Source organism: Rosa rugosa, chromosome 7, assembly GCF_958449725.1.
Source record: "Rosa rugosa chromosome 7, drRosRugo1.1, whole genome shotgun sequence".
Classification (NCBI taxonomy): Eukaryota; Viridiplantae; Streptophyta; class Magnoliopsida; order Rosales; family Rosaceae; genus Rosa; species Rosa rugosa.
The window spans coordinates 26,722,189-26,734,786 of record NC_084826.1 but is presented as its reverse complement, the minus strand read 5'-3'; the positions used below and the strand labels follow the sequence as shown (position 1 = coordinate 26,734,786).

Below are 12,598 nucleotides of genomic sequence, written 5' to 3'. Positions count from 1 at the left end.
TCATGCCATGTAAGCAAATACAAATTTTATTTTCAATTCCACATAATATATCTTGCCATATCATACTATTGCAACACCAACTTTACCCTTTTATACTTCCTTTTAGATGTTAGGGGGTGAATTAATTACAATAATGAATTTAATTAGGTGACGAAAAAAAAGATAAGCTATTAATTATGTATTAATTTAAGAGATATGTCTACAAATTCTTTGACCAATATTTTTCTTAATTTAATTAAATTCTTTCCTATAATTTTTCTTTCCAAATAGTATTAATATATTGAATTAGGTGTCAAGAAATAAGCATTAACTTTTCTTTCCAAACATTGATTAATTTCATCCAAAAAACTAGCATTAATAAATTGATTTTGGAAAATACATATGTCTAAATTAAGAGGTAAGAAAAAATTTCATGTTAGTAGCAGCCATTAATTATCATCTACAATCTAAATATATGGGGGAAAAAATAAAAAAATAAAAAACTCAAATATAACTTTTAAACCCTAGCTAATAAAGAGAAAAAAAAATGAACAAAAGAATATATATATATATAATCGTATGAATATGTATTTTTCACACTATATTTTCAAAATTTACAAGAACCCAACAAAGGTTGAATTCATATACATGTGTTAAGCAAATCTATTGTGATCGAATTTATGTGCAAATCCATTGACTGAATTACATGAAAATTTTCTATTCTTGATTGGAGAAAAAATTTGTTATTTAAATCTAAGCATGAGTGTAATGAAAAGAAAAAATGAAAAAAAAAACTAAAATAATTTTTTTTAGAAAGCCAAAATAAAAGTCATTAGATTTTGGAAGGATAAAATGATATTTTTCTCAAAAGTTACATAGCATGATTTGACAAATAGTTGATGTGTGTAGATGACATGACATGACACCTAAGATTGAGGCCACAAATCTTAGGCCTCATTGAGGCCACAAATCATAGGCCTCATTGAGGCCACAAATCATTTTCCAATAATTAAACTCTATCGGTTGGTCCTAGTATGTCTCGTTATGAGAATACCGATTACAAACTACTTGATATAAGAGTCACAGTTTCCTATATGTAAAACTTGCAACAAAATAATTTTAAGTTTCCTATCGTACGGAACAAGAATCTTCACGTCATACCTACCATTCAAACAGGAAAAAAAAAAGGGGTAAACCATTAATTTGTCTTTATATAGTAGTTCAAATCTGGCCATTCTTGGTCATGGGCATATCAATCGAAACTTACAGAAAAGGAAAGAAAAGAAAGGGTACTGGCCTGGCTACGTGCCAGCTAGATTAGAGAATCACAGCATCACTCGATCTTCATCTAAACTATAGAGATCGACCTTCTCGTTACTACTGTCCTTTTTCATATCATCACCATCAACGTAATGGAAAAGCAATCTCATACTGTTGCATCTCCTGGAATAAGGAGAGGTCCATGGACTCCTGAGGAGGACAAGAAGCTCTTTGCTTTCGTTCAACAACATGGCCATGGAAGCTGGCGTTCCGTCCCCCAGAAAGCTGGTAAATACTTAACCTCTCTCTCTCTCTCTCTGGTCTCATCTTTCATATGTAGCTACCATTTGTAGACAGGTTAATTTCGTTAACCTCTGTTTTCCTCTGTATTATATACAGGTCTCCAAAGATGTGGAAAGAGCTGCAGGCTAAGATGGAGAAACTATCTAAACCCTGATATTAAGAGAGGAAATTTCAGTTTGCAGGAAGACCAGACCATCATTCTACTTCATGCACTTTTGGGCAACAGGTAATTAATTGCTAAATTGAATCTTAATTAATTAATGGGATTTTGTTCATTTACCCAATTTCTAGGGATTTTTTTTTCTCACTTACCCCATTAAGTTTTTTTAATTCCTCCTTACCTAAAACACTCTAAGCTAGGAAGTCTTCCTTAATACCCCATTAAGTTTTTTTTTTTAGACTATTTTACCCTCACCTCTTTATTACTGAGAGAGAGAGAGAGAGACGAGAGAGAGAGACCATAAGAGACTTTGCCGGAGCCCGGTCACCGGTTGCCGGATTCCGGCCAACTTTCTCCGGAATCCGATCACTGGTCACCGACCGCCGCTCACTGGACTTATCTGAAAACCTCACCGGAGGTCCCCAAAGAGGTCGTCGGAGATCTCATAGGTCGCAAAAAAAGGTTTATTGCCCCCAAATAGACGTCTATTGCCCTAAACGTCTATTGCCCTCCAATAGAGGGGCAATAGAGGTTTATGAAATCTCGCTGAAAGTCTCCAAAGAGGTTGTTGTAGATCTCATATGGGGCCGGAGAGGTTTATTGCCCTATGAATAAACCTGTATTGCCCCCCAATAGACGTCTATTACCCCCCAATAGAACTTTCGGTCGCCGGAATGGAAACTAATCTCCGTAAAATTAGACAAATAAAACTTTGATTAAGAAAAAAAACGAGGACATTACATCAATTCAAAACATTTATTGCCCCCCAATATATATATATATTTTTTTTCTGGACCTTCTGTCCCCATTTTCCAATAAACCACATATTAAGATTATAAACCAACGAACAAAGCTTATAAACCATAGCTCTTAAAGCGGGACCTATCCCCAAAATAGTGGCCCACACTTTTTTCAACATTTTGGAAACTTTCTGGGACTTCTGCAGCTTCTTGGCCTTGGCGGCTTTGGCAAGGAGACAAAGAGAAGCATAAACTTCTAAACCGCTGCCAGTGAATCTTGGGCTCTTCCTTTTCTCTCTCTCGCTGCCAACTCGATTGAGCTCCACAACTTTATATGAAACCAAAAATTTAAACCATGAATATAATCACCACTCACTAGGCATGAACTTCTTCAAAACTTACTAAAACACAACTTTCCCTCACTCTCACAAAAAAGAACAGATCAAACCGATTCAAAAGCCAATATATTCAACTGAATTGCACAGAAATCTAAATTCAAGATATTACTCTACAAATTAATCGTTCAATTACAAAACTAAGCGGAATCCAAATTCCAAAGCCGTACCTCCTCCGGCAGCATCTCGGAGGGAGGCGGCAGAATCAGATCGTTCGATCTAGCAACGAAGATCGACGGCGGAGATGGAACCTCTATCAGCGGTTGAGCTGCAGTGAACATGTCGTCTGCTACTACGGAGTCATGCTCGTAGCGAAGGTAGTCATCGTCGTCGGAGTAAGAAATTTATAGTAATTTGGCTGAGAGGGATGAGAGAGAGAGAGAGAGAGAGAGAGGAGAGAGAGTTTCAGATCGAGGAATGAGAGGGAGATTGTAGTTTACTAATTTGGTTGAGGGTAAAACTGTAATTTAACACTTGAATTGGGTAGCTGAGAATGAAAAACTCTTGGTGGTGTAAGTAGGAAAGCTTTAGCCTGATTCTGTGTATTGGGTCAAAGACCCTTAATCAATTGAATTACTTCATTATTCGACTCAAAAGAATCGATTGACTGGTTTGTGGTTGCATAATGTTATGGTGAAGTTGTTTAAAAGATTGTAAATCGTAAACAATACTCCCTTAAACAAGTGACTTTCGTACATAAGTAGCCTCTTAATATATGCTATGTACATGTCAATTGGTTTTTATCTTTATAAAATAAAAAAATATCTGAAACCATGTTTATATGGTCTGTTTTTCACTCCCATATTTGAGAGAACTTCTCCATATTTTGTGTAATATGTTGTAATTTTTTATTTTTTCAATTAATTTACTATTGTATTCTAATTATTGTTTTTTTTTTCAATAACATATTATCATGCGAGGGTATTATTACTGTTTTAAAATTTTTTTTGGTCAAGTACTGTTTTAAAATTTTAACCATGTTAAAGATAGATGGTTTAATATATAAGATATAAGATATGAGTTTTTCCATTGGAACCTCCAAATTTACTCACTTGACCTCTATGCCTTTTATACCTCTTATCAAATTTTTCAAATACTAAATTTACTCACTAAACTTCCTCAAATAACCTCACTCATATAATTTGCAAACAAATTATTATCTTTAAAATAAAAAATTTAGTCATTTCAATGATTTAATCACTCTATAAATCTTAACTAAATATACATTTTTTTTTTGACTTTGTCAAGGGGAACCCAAAGGCTTCCTAGGCCCAAGATAAACCCCTTCGGCGCATGTGAAATGCTCCAACTGTGCATTGCAGCACAGTGCCTGGCCACTTTGACAGCTTCGAGGTTCGAACCTAGGTTGGGGAGCACACCCAACTAGGCAAGAACCACTAGGCCACTTGCAGTGGTTGACTAAATATACATTTCTTAATCAAACTTGAGTTTCAAAAATTAATGTCTAATCAATAAGAAAATGCCATGAACTATTCTGTTTTTTTATTTAATTTTTTTTTTCTATTTTAGTTGTGCAAAAATAATGAAAAAATCATTTGATTTTTAATGTTTATTTTTTTTTTCTGTATTTTTTGTACCACATAATTAATTATTTAAATATTTTAGGTTTTTTTTTAACTGCTAGTTTTTTTTTTTTTTTTTTTTTTTTTTGCAAATATAATGGATTGACTTAGATTTAGGTCATAAATCATAAGAGGATTTATTTTGTTTTCCCTCACCAATATGCGTTCAACATATATATCATACATTTTTATGTCACATGATATTAATTATATTTTTAATTCTTATTAAATATATATGAATGCTTTAATGAGTATGTAGTGAAATTGGAAAATGAAAATAGATAAGGAAAATAATAAGAAATACAATCTAATATTATTGAATTGGAAAGTCTATATAAAATAAATATAATATTTTTTGATATAATTATTGTCCTTAATAGTCATTTTATATATTTTAGGTTATATATGTCGTTTAATAATTCATAATAGAGTGAGGTCAAGTGAGCAGATTTGGAGGTCCCAATAGAAACTCTCATAAGATATATGGTTACACATATATTATTCAATATTTATAAGTACATGTGTTTCATGACTTCATCACTTCATGCATCTGCTAACAGCTGCTAATGGAGATAGGCATGTATAAATGTAGGTGGTCCGCCATAGCTGCACAGTTACCAAAGAGAACAGACAATGAGATAAAGAACTACTGGAACACACATCTAAAGAAGAGGTTAGCCAAGATAGGGTTTGATCCTGTAACCCACAAGCCCAAGACCGCCATCCTCGCCTCTGCTGATGGCGGAGACCCGAAGAACCTCTCAAACCTCAGCCACATAGCTCAGTGGGAAACTGCTCGGCTTCAAGCAGAAGCTAGATTCTCCAGACAGTCAAAACTACTCATCAGTCATGACCAACCTCCTAGGTTTGGACCCGTGCCTGTACCACAATGCCTTGACATGAATGAAAGAGCACGAGAAATTCGATTACTGTTAAAGTCAATATTAGCTGCAGACAGTGGTGCCCAATTAGGTGGTGGTATTGGTAGTACAGCCACCCACGTTGGGCAGGAGGTTGGTTCATTTGGTAAAGTTGATGTTGAGGGCTTGCTTACTAATTGTGATCAGTTTGAGGCTCCAAGAACCAGTACATCAGTTTTGGTTTTTGATGAAGTTTTTGGGGAGTCCGGTACTAATAATGACTATGGTGAATTGTTGGAGGCATTACTACAGCACAACCATAACAGTACTGGATTTGAAGTTGGGGATGCTTGGAGTTTGGAACAACTTGAAACAGTAATGATGAGTGAGCCGGGAACAACGTACATTTGAAATAATAATAGTTATGATGTCCTTACCGGCCACCCGTCTAGAATATAATATGTGTTGAAGGATGCCGACATAATGTGTGCCTCTACAAACTAGGGTTTAGAGTTGTAATAGGAATGTGTTCTAGGTATTCAATTGTAATCGGATTCTATTACCTTTTTGGTACCTTGTAACTCCCTATTTAAAGGGCCCCTATTATCAATAATAAACACAATTGCATTCTCCTACAACACGTTATCAGCACAAGTTCTAACCCTAACCCAAAAGAAAAAAAAACCTAAAACTATCTCTCACAAAATCTGCCGCCAACCCAAAACAAAAAAAATTCCCAACCCGGCCTCAGCCTCACCTCACCTCACCGGCTGGACCTCCAGATCCTTCTTCCGGCCTCCTCCCCTGCAGCCTACACAAACCCGCAAGCTTTCTGCTTGCTACCGCCACCGCACCAGCAGCCCACGCTGCACAGACGCCCCCCTGCGTCGCTGCCCTGCCTTCTGCACGGCGCCCCCGCGCCCAAACACAAGCTTTCTGCTTGCTGCCGCCACCGCACCAGCAGCCCACGCTGCACACGCCCCTGCCCCGCGTTGCCTCCCTTGCTCCAGCAGTACCTGCAAGCCCGTGACGCAACCCTGCTGCTGCCTACCCCAGCGCTCTCGTCGCTTCCACCTGCAAATTTGATCGATATCACCTGCAAACCCAGCCAACCACCTGCAAATCGGAGAAAGAAGAAAAAAAAAAGGAAGAAGAAGACGTGGCCCACTGCCACAAGAAGAAAAAAATAAAGAAAAAGAAAGAAGAAGAGGGGAAGACGCGGCCAGAAAAAAAAAAAAAAAAAAAAGGTGGGCTTCAAATCAGCCCAACAAATCAGCAGAAATCTGAAAAAAAAAAATCGCTACGCATGCCTGCATCAACACACACGTGTCCTCAAGCCCTGAATCATCAAGTAAGCTTTTGTAATTAAAGTTGCTGCTTTTTGTACTTTAAATTCCCTTTATTTTCTGCAGAATATTGGAATATATGTTGCCAAATGGTTTTGAGTATTTAACAAAGCGGAATTGTGGGGATTCACGCTTAACGAACTAAGAGTGTTCGTATGAACTAAGAGTGTTCATAATTAAACGAACTAAGAGCGTTCGTATGAACTAAGAGTGTTCATAATGCTTGGACTAAGAGCGTCCGTAAGCATCAAATTGTGACCATATTAAAAACATCATTGTTTGGTCTAATCCAAAAGAGATTCTTGGAAATTGATTTCTTGGTAACATAGCTCGGAAATCTTATTATTTTAGTTTTCGTGGAAGTTTAGCTCCGAAACTAATATATCTTTTCTTCTTATTTTCAGGATGTCGAATGAACCTAGACTCGACTTTCCCATGCTTGACTCAACAGGCTCGGAGTACCATAGCTGGGTAACCGATGTTGAGAACCATCTCACTTCAAAGGGAATATTGCCCATAATCCAGGCACCTAACCCGGATCTTGTGTTCATCCCAACACCTGCAAAACATGCTCAAGCAGTCATCTTGATGCGACGTCATATGGACAAAGCACTCAGATTGGAGTATATGTCGATCAAGGATGCAAGAGAGCTATGGGTAGCGCTAGAAGAGCGCTTTGGCAATGTCCAAGATTCCCTCCTCCCTGACTTGAAGGTTCAATGGAACAATCTGCGCTTTGCTGACTTCAAGTCTGTTGCTGAATATAATTCAAAAGCTCTTCGCATACAATCCATGTTGAGGTTTTGTGGAAAACCTATCACAGAGCAAGAGCTAATTGAGAAGACTCTCTCCACCTTCCCCGTTTCAGCCATTGTGATATCAAAGCAATATCGTAATGAAGTCAATGCTGGACGGATCACGAGGTTTCATCAGCTTATCAACATCATATCTGTAGCTGAGAAACATGATAACATACTCGTGAGAAATTATAATTCAAGGCCCATTGGAACTAAGAGCGTTCATGAGGCGAATTATAATGCACCCAAAGGAGGGCGCAAGGAGCGGAACCCTAAGAATGGGGGATATGAGGGACGTATGGGCCCATATAACGGCCCTAACCAGGAAGGAAACCGCAAGTTTGGTGTGGATACACGTGGTGGTAATGCCACACGTGGGAGAGGAGGTCGTGGTATCCCTAGCCGTAATGGTGGCGCCATGGGTCGTGGTGGAGGCACCAACCCTCCTAGGGAACGCCCGCAATGTGCACCTCAATTAAAGGGAGGCAACCACAATGATGAGTGTCATCGATGTGGATCAATTGAGCATTGGTTCAAGCAATGCAAGGCAAGTGAGGAACTAGCTGAAAGATACAGGGCATACAGGGACCTGAGAGAGCAAGAAGTGTACCTTGTAGAAGAAGAAGAAGATGGTGGAGATGTCAATCTCACCATAGAGGACTTCAAAGCTGAAGATGAAGTGCACAAGGATGCAGCAGACTTTGATTAGATTAGTCCTTTTATTTTTCCAAGAACTTTTGTAATGGCAATTTGCCTTAGTCAATAAATGACAATTGTATTAACTCTTTCTTATGTGGCGGACCCAATAAAATGTGATGTCTAGGAAAGTCATTGAGATTATTGGTACTTAAGAGAGCCTCGCTCCACCAACATTTCTCTCTACTTTCCTGGTCATATTTGATTGGAGTTACCAAACTGATAGAGTGACTATAATGTGTCTTAGTTTAATTTTATTTTGGATTAGATTTTGGAAACTTTGATGTAATCATTGGCTATTATAAAGTGTCAATTCTTTTACTTAATGTCTTGGACATACCTTAATTCGAACTTTATTATATAAGAGCCAATGGTTTTCATGTGGAAACACATTATGAGAATGGACAGAGTTCCTTTGCATCACCTCTAATGACTACGGACATAAACGAGTCTTAGAGAAACTTATGTGTCGCTCTAGTGGGTTGTATGCAACCACTATTCGAGTTATTGAATCCAACCATGTCATGAAAGACGACTTATGGGATTCTGACACATATAGGCTTTGACATGATGATCCATGTATTAAAGACTTTACACGGACATCCATTTTCAGAACGAAGAAAAGTAAGAACCAAGAATTGGTTCGAGGAGCTGCACATGCGCCTCATGGCGCCATGATTGTGCAAAGACCGGCCATACATGGTCGACGCCGCCTACCCCCTGTGGCAAATACATGGCATTGACGCCATAAACTCCTCTCTCTACTTCTCAAGTCTATTGTGACATTATGGCTTAACCAAAAGCCTCATTGGTTGATTATACAGCCCATGTTTCGTTCTGTAAAGCCTGTTATTTAGGATTGAGACCATCCTATGCAAAGGAGATTGAGGAAATAATTCCATTCTTACAAAGAATCTAAGGGAATTCTATGGATTTGATCAACCAACTTGCGGACCGTATAGATGTTTTTTGGTGTTGGTTGATATGCAAACACGCTGGTCACATGTTGTGCCATTATCCACTCGTAATGCTGCTTATACTACACTCCTAGCACATAACATATGGCTACGGGCTCACTACCCAGATCATCCCATTCAGTCAATTTGACTTGATAATGCTAGAGAGTTTACATCGACAATTTTCGATGACTATTGCATATCATTGGGTATTGATATCAAGTATCGTATTCTCATGTACACACCCAATTGGTCTCGCGGAAAAGCCACCATTAAACGACTACGATGGTAGCCCGGACATTGGTAATGCGCACCAATATTTCTGCTTGGGTTATGCAATATCGCATGCAGCTATGCTAATTCGTCTACGACTCATAGCAGCCACTCAACTTTTATTTGCGTTACAGCTAGTGACTGGGTTCGAGTCTAATATCTCGTATTTATGCATATTTGAGTGTGCGATTCATGTGCCAATTGCGCCGCCACAACGCATCAACATGAGTCATTGCAACGAATGCATATATATATTTGTTGGACATGAGTCTCCAACTATAAGTCTGCTATGTAGAACCCTTGACAGGCGATCTCTATTTCGCTGGATTTGCGAATTGTCACTTTGATGAGACAGTCTTCCCGTCGTTAGGGGGAGATTAGAACGTCAATGTTCAACAGGAACGACAGGAATTGTCGTGGTCTGTCCCCACTATGTCTCATCTTGATCCCTTAAAAGTGACGAGATCACATATACCTGCTGCAAACATGCCTGCAAGGATTGATGTCCCCACAAGAGGACATGGTGCCACCCAGAGAAGATGGGTACTGCACCACTACCATGGATGGTGGTATGGTGACGCCACAAAGGTGGCATAATGGCGTCATAGGCCATGGGTTCCGCTAGAAAGAGTAGGAGACCCATAGGTTCGATGGATTCTCGCCCTAAGAAGAGAGCGAGTTTGGCACAACTTGATCCATTGATCATTGATACTCAAAATCCGTCTCATGAGAATATTTTGGATTGTGGTTATGTTCAAGAGACATCGTTGGGGGACGCCTCAATGTTAGAACCAATTCCTGAGAATATAGAGATCTCTACGAACTACACTAGTGTACATGAGGACGTGGAATTATTGAGACCAATGACATCGAACCTTACTCCATTGAAGAATGCCAACGTAGAGAAAATTGGCCTAAATGGAAAGATGCGATCCAGGTTGAATTGGATTCACTAACGAAGAGGAAGGATTTCGGGCCTGAGATGCCAACACCTCCTAACATAAAACCTGTTGACATTAATAGGTCTTCGTTAGATAGCGTGATGAGAAAAAGAGATGGTAATCTCACCTTATGGCGCAAGGTTTCTCACAACGCCCTGGAATCGACTACGAGAAGACATATTCTCTCGTAATGGATGTGATTGCACTCCACTACCTTGTCAGTTTGGTAGTTTCCAAATAACTGAACATGCAGCTTACAAATGTGGTCACTACATATCTTTATGGGAATCTAGATACGGAATATAATGAAGGTTCTTGTGAACTTCATTTACCCAAGTCAAGTGGCTCTAGACCTTGGAGCACGTTTGCAACGAGGTTGAAACGCTCACTAAAGTGACTACTTGATTGGGAAGGGATATGATGAACTATGCCCACGAGTTTCCATGACAAGTTCCGGATTTGCAATTGTCGCGGTTTATGTTGATAAACATAATTGGAACCCTTGTGAGTTAAGGAAAACCGCTGAACACCTGAAATCCGAGTTTGAGAGGAAGGACCTTGGGAGAACACGGTTTTGTATACCGTGTCAATAGATGCTTAGGCATTTTGATAAAGTCAAAGATGCACTCCCATGGTCGTCCGTAGTCTTGGCCCTAAAAGGGATCCGTTTCGTCCCAGGGATGATGACGAAGACGTGTTAATAACAGAAGTGCCTTACTTATGTACAATAGGCGCATTATTGTACTTAGCACAATACAAGACCGGACACCTCAATTGTTATGAACTTGTTGGCTAGATATAGCTCCGCGCCAACGCAACGCCATTAGATTGGTATAAAGACAATCTTTCGATATTTGAGAGGTACGATTGATATGGGCTTGTTCTATCCCTACAGAGAAAAGAGATAACGGAAGTGTGGGATCGGACCCCATAAGGCAAAATGCCACCTTCCGTGCTCCTCCTCCCCTCCATCAAAATGACAACAGGCACTTCTAAATATTGAAGTGAACCAAATCCGATTTGAGGATAATGTAGCGGACTTATTTACTAAGTCGTTACCAAAATCCACCTTCGAGAAACATGTGAAAAGTATCGGATTAAGAAAGTTATCCGAACTCCCATGATTGTAGCAATCAGGGGGAGATATTGACATCAGGGGGAGGCATGATGTCTACATGTTCGATCTTGAAGAGTGAAGGACGTGTTGTGCTCTTTTTGTCCTTCGACCAGGGTTATTTTTGTCCCACTGGGTTTTTGTTACCTGGCTAGGTTTTTAACGAGGCAACAATCAAAGCGTCATCGCCAAGTTTGAGTGGCACAAGGGGGAGTGTTGAAGGATGCCGACATAATGTGTGCCTCTACAAACTAGGGTTTAGAGTTGTAATAGGTGTGTTCTAGGTATTCAATTGTAATCAGATTCTATTACCTTTTTGGTACCTTGTAACTCCCTATTTAAAGGGCTCCTATTATCAATAATAAACACAATTGCATTCTCCTACAACAATATGTAACTAAATCCTAATAGAGGACTAAATGTCATATTATGAACCGTTTTTCAATTTACGTGGATTTTCTGTTTTCTGATTTCTGATTAACTTTTGTGTTTCTTGTTCAAATTTGATAACATTTATGCAGAGATAATTTAGAAAAACTACATATTTTTTTTTTAGACAAAAAAAAAAAAAATAGCTTAACTTTAGTTATTGAAGCTACTATATATATATGCGCTAAATTGTTCTTTATATTCACTCCTATTCTCCTAATGTTATACTAAGTATTAGACAATAGGCTATAGATTACTGCTCCATATATCATTGAGCTATTTATACACACATCAACTAATGCATTATCATGCAATGCCACATTGTAACTTTTTTTTTTTTAAACTCTTAGCCCACCACACCATTATATATGTCAGTGAGAATTGAACACATGTCATTTACAATGTTGGAATTATAACTTACCAACAAGTCACAGCTCATTGACTGCACTTTATTCAATTACAGTTATGGTTATAGGACATACTGATGTGATATAGTGATGTTAGGCAGAGTTTATGAGATTAATCTTTTTATTTTTTTCTATGAAAAAAATTATTAATTAGGTGACCTATCCATCTAATCTTGTCGGGTTAATGTTTTAAGTAATTTGGGTATAGTCTTTTTTTTTTTGAATAAATTTGGGTATAGTCTTTAATTACCTTTTGTTGTTACATTTTAATATTTTATTATTGAAATTAAATTTGGGTGAATTTATTTTGTGTTTAATTTATGAATTTATTTGTGTGTTTAAATTCAGAATTTATTTTG

At 38.2% G+C, this 12,598-nt stretch overlaps 1 protein-coding gene across 2 annotated transcripts; it reads left to right on the top strand.

Annotated features, from left to right (window-relative positions):
* Positions 1 to 1,229: 1,229 nt before the first annotated feature.
* Positions 1,230 to 8,379, top strand: LOC133722505 (transcription factor MYB106-like). Of its 2 annotated transcripts, none has more exons than XM_062149390.1 (3): positions 1,230 to 1,527; positions 1,639 to 1,768; positions 7,031 to 8,379. In XM_062149390.1, exons 1-3 carry the CDS (start codon positions 1,392 to 1,394, stop codon positions 8,130 to 8,132), a joined length of 1,368 nt encoding a protein of 455 aa, XP_062005374.1. In that variant the 5' UTR covers positions 1,230 to 1,391; the 3' UTR covers positions 8,133 to 8,379. The 2 variants fall into 2 exon arrangements, with proteins under 2 accessions (XP_062005374.1, XP_062005375.1); XM_062149391.1 differs by lacking the exon at positions 7,031 to 8,379 and adding an exon at positions 5,013 to 6,877.
* The last annotated feature ends 4,219 nt before the right edge of the window (positions 8,380 to 12,598 follow it).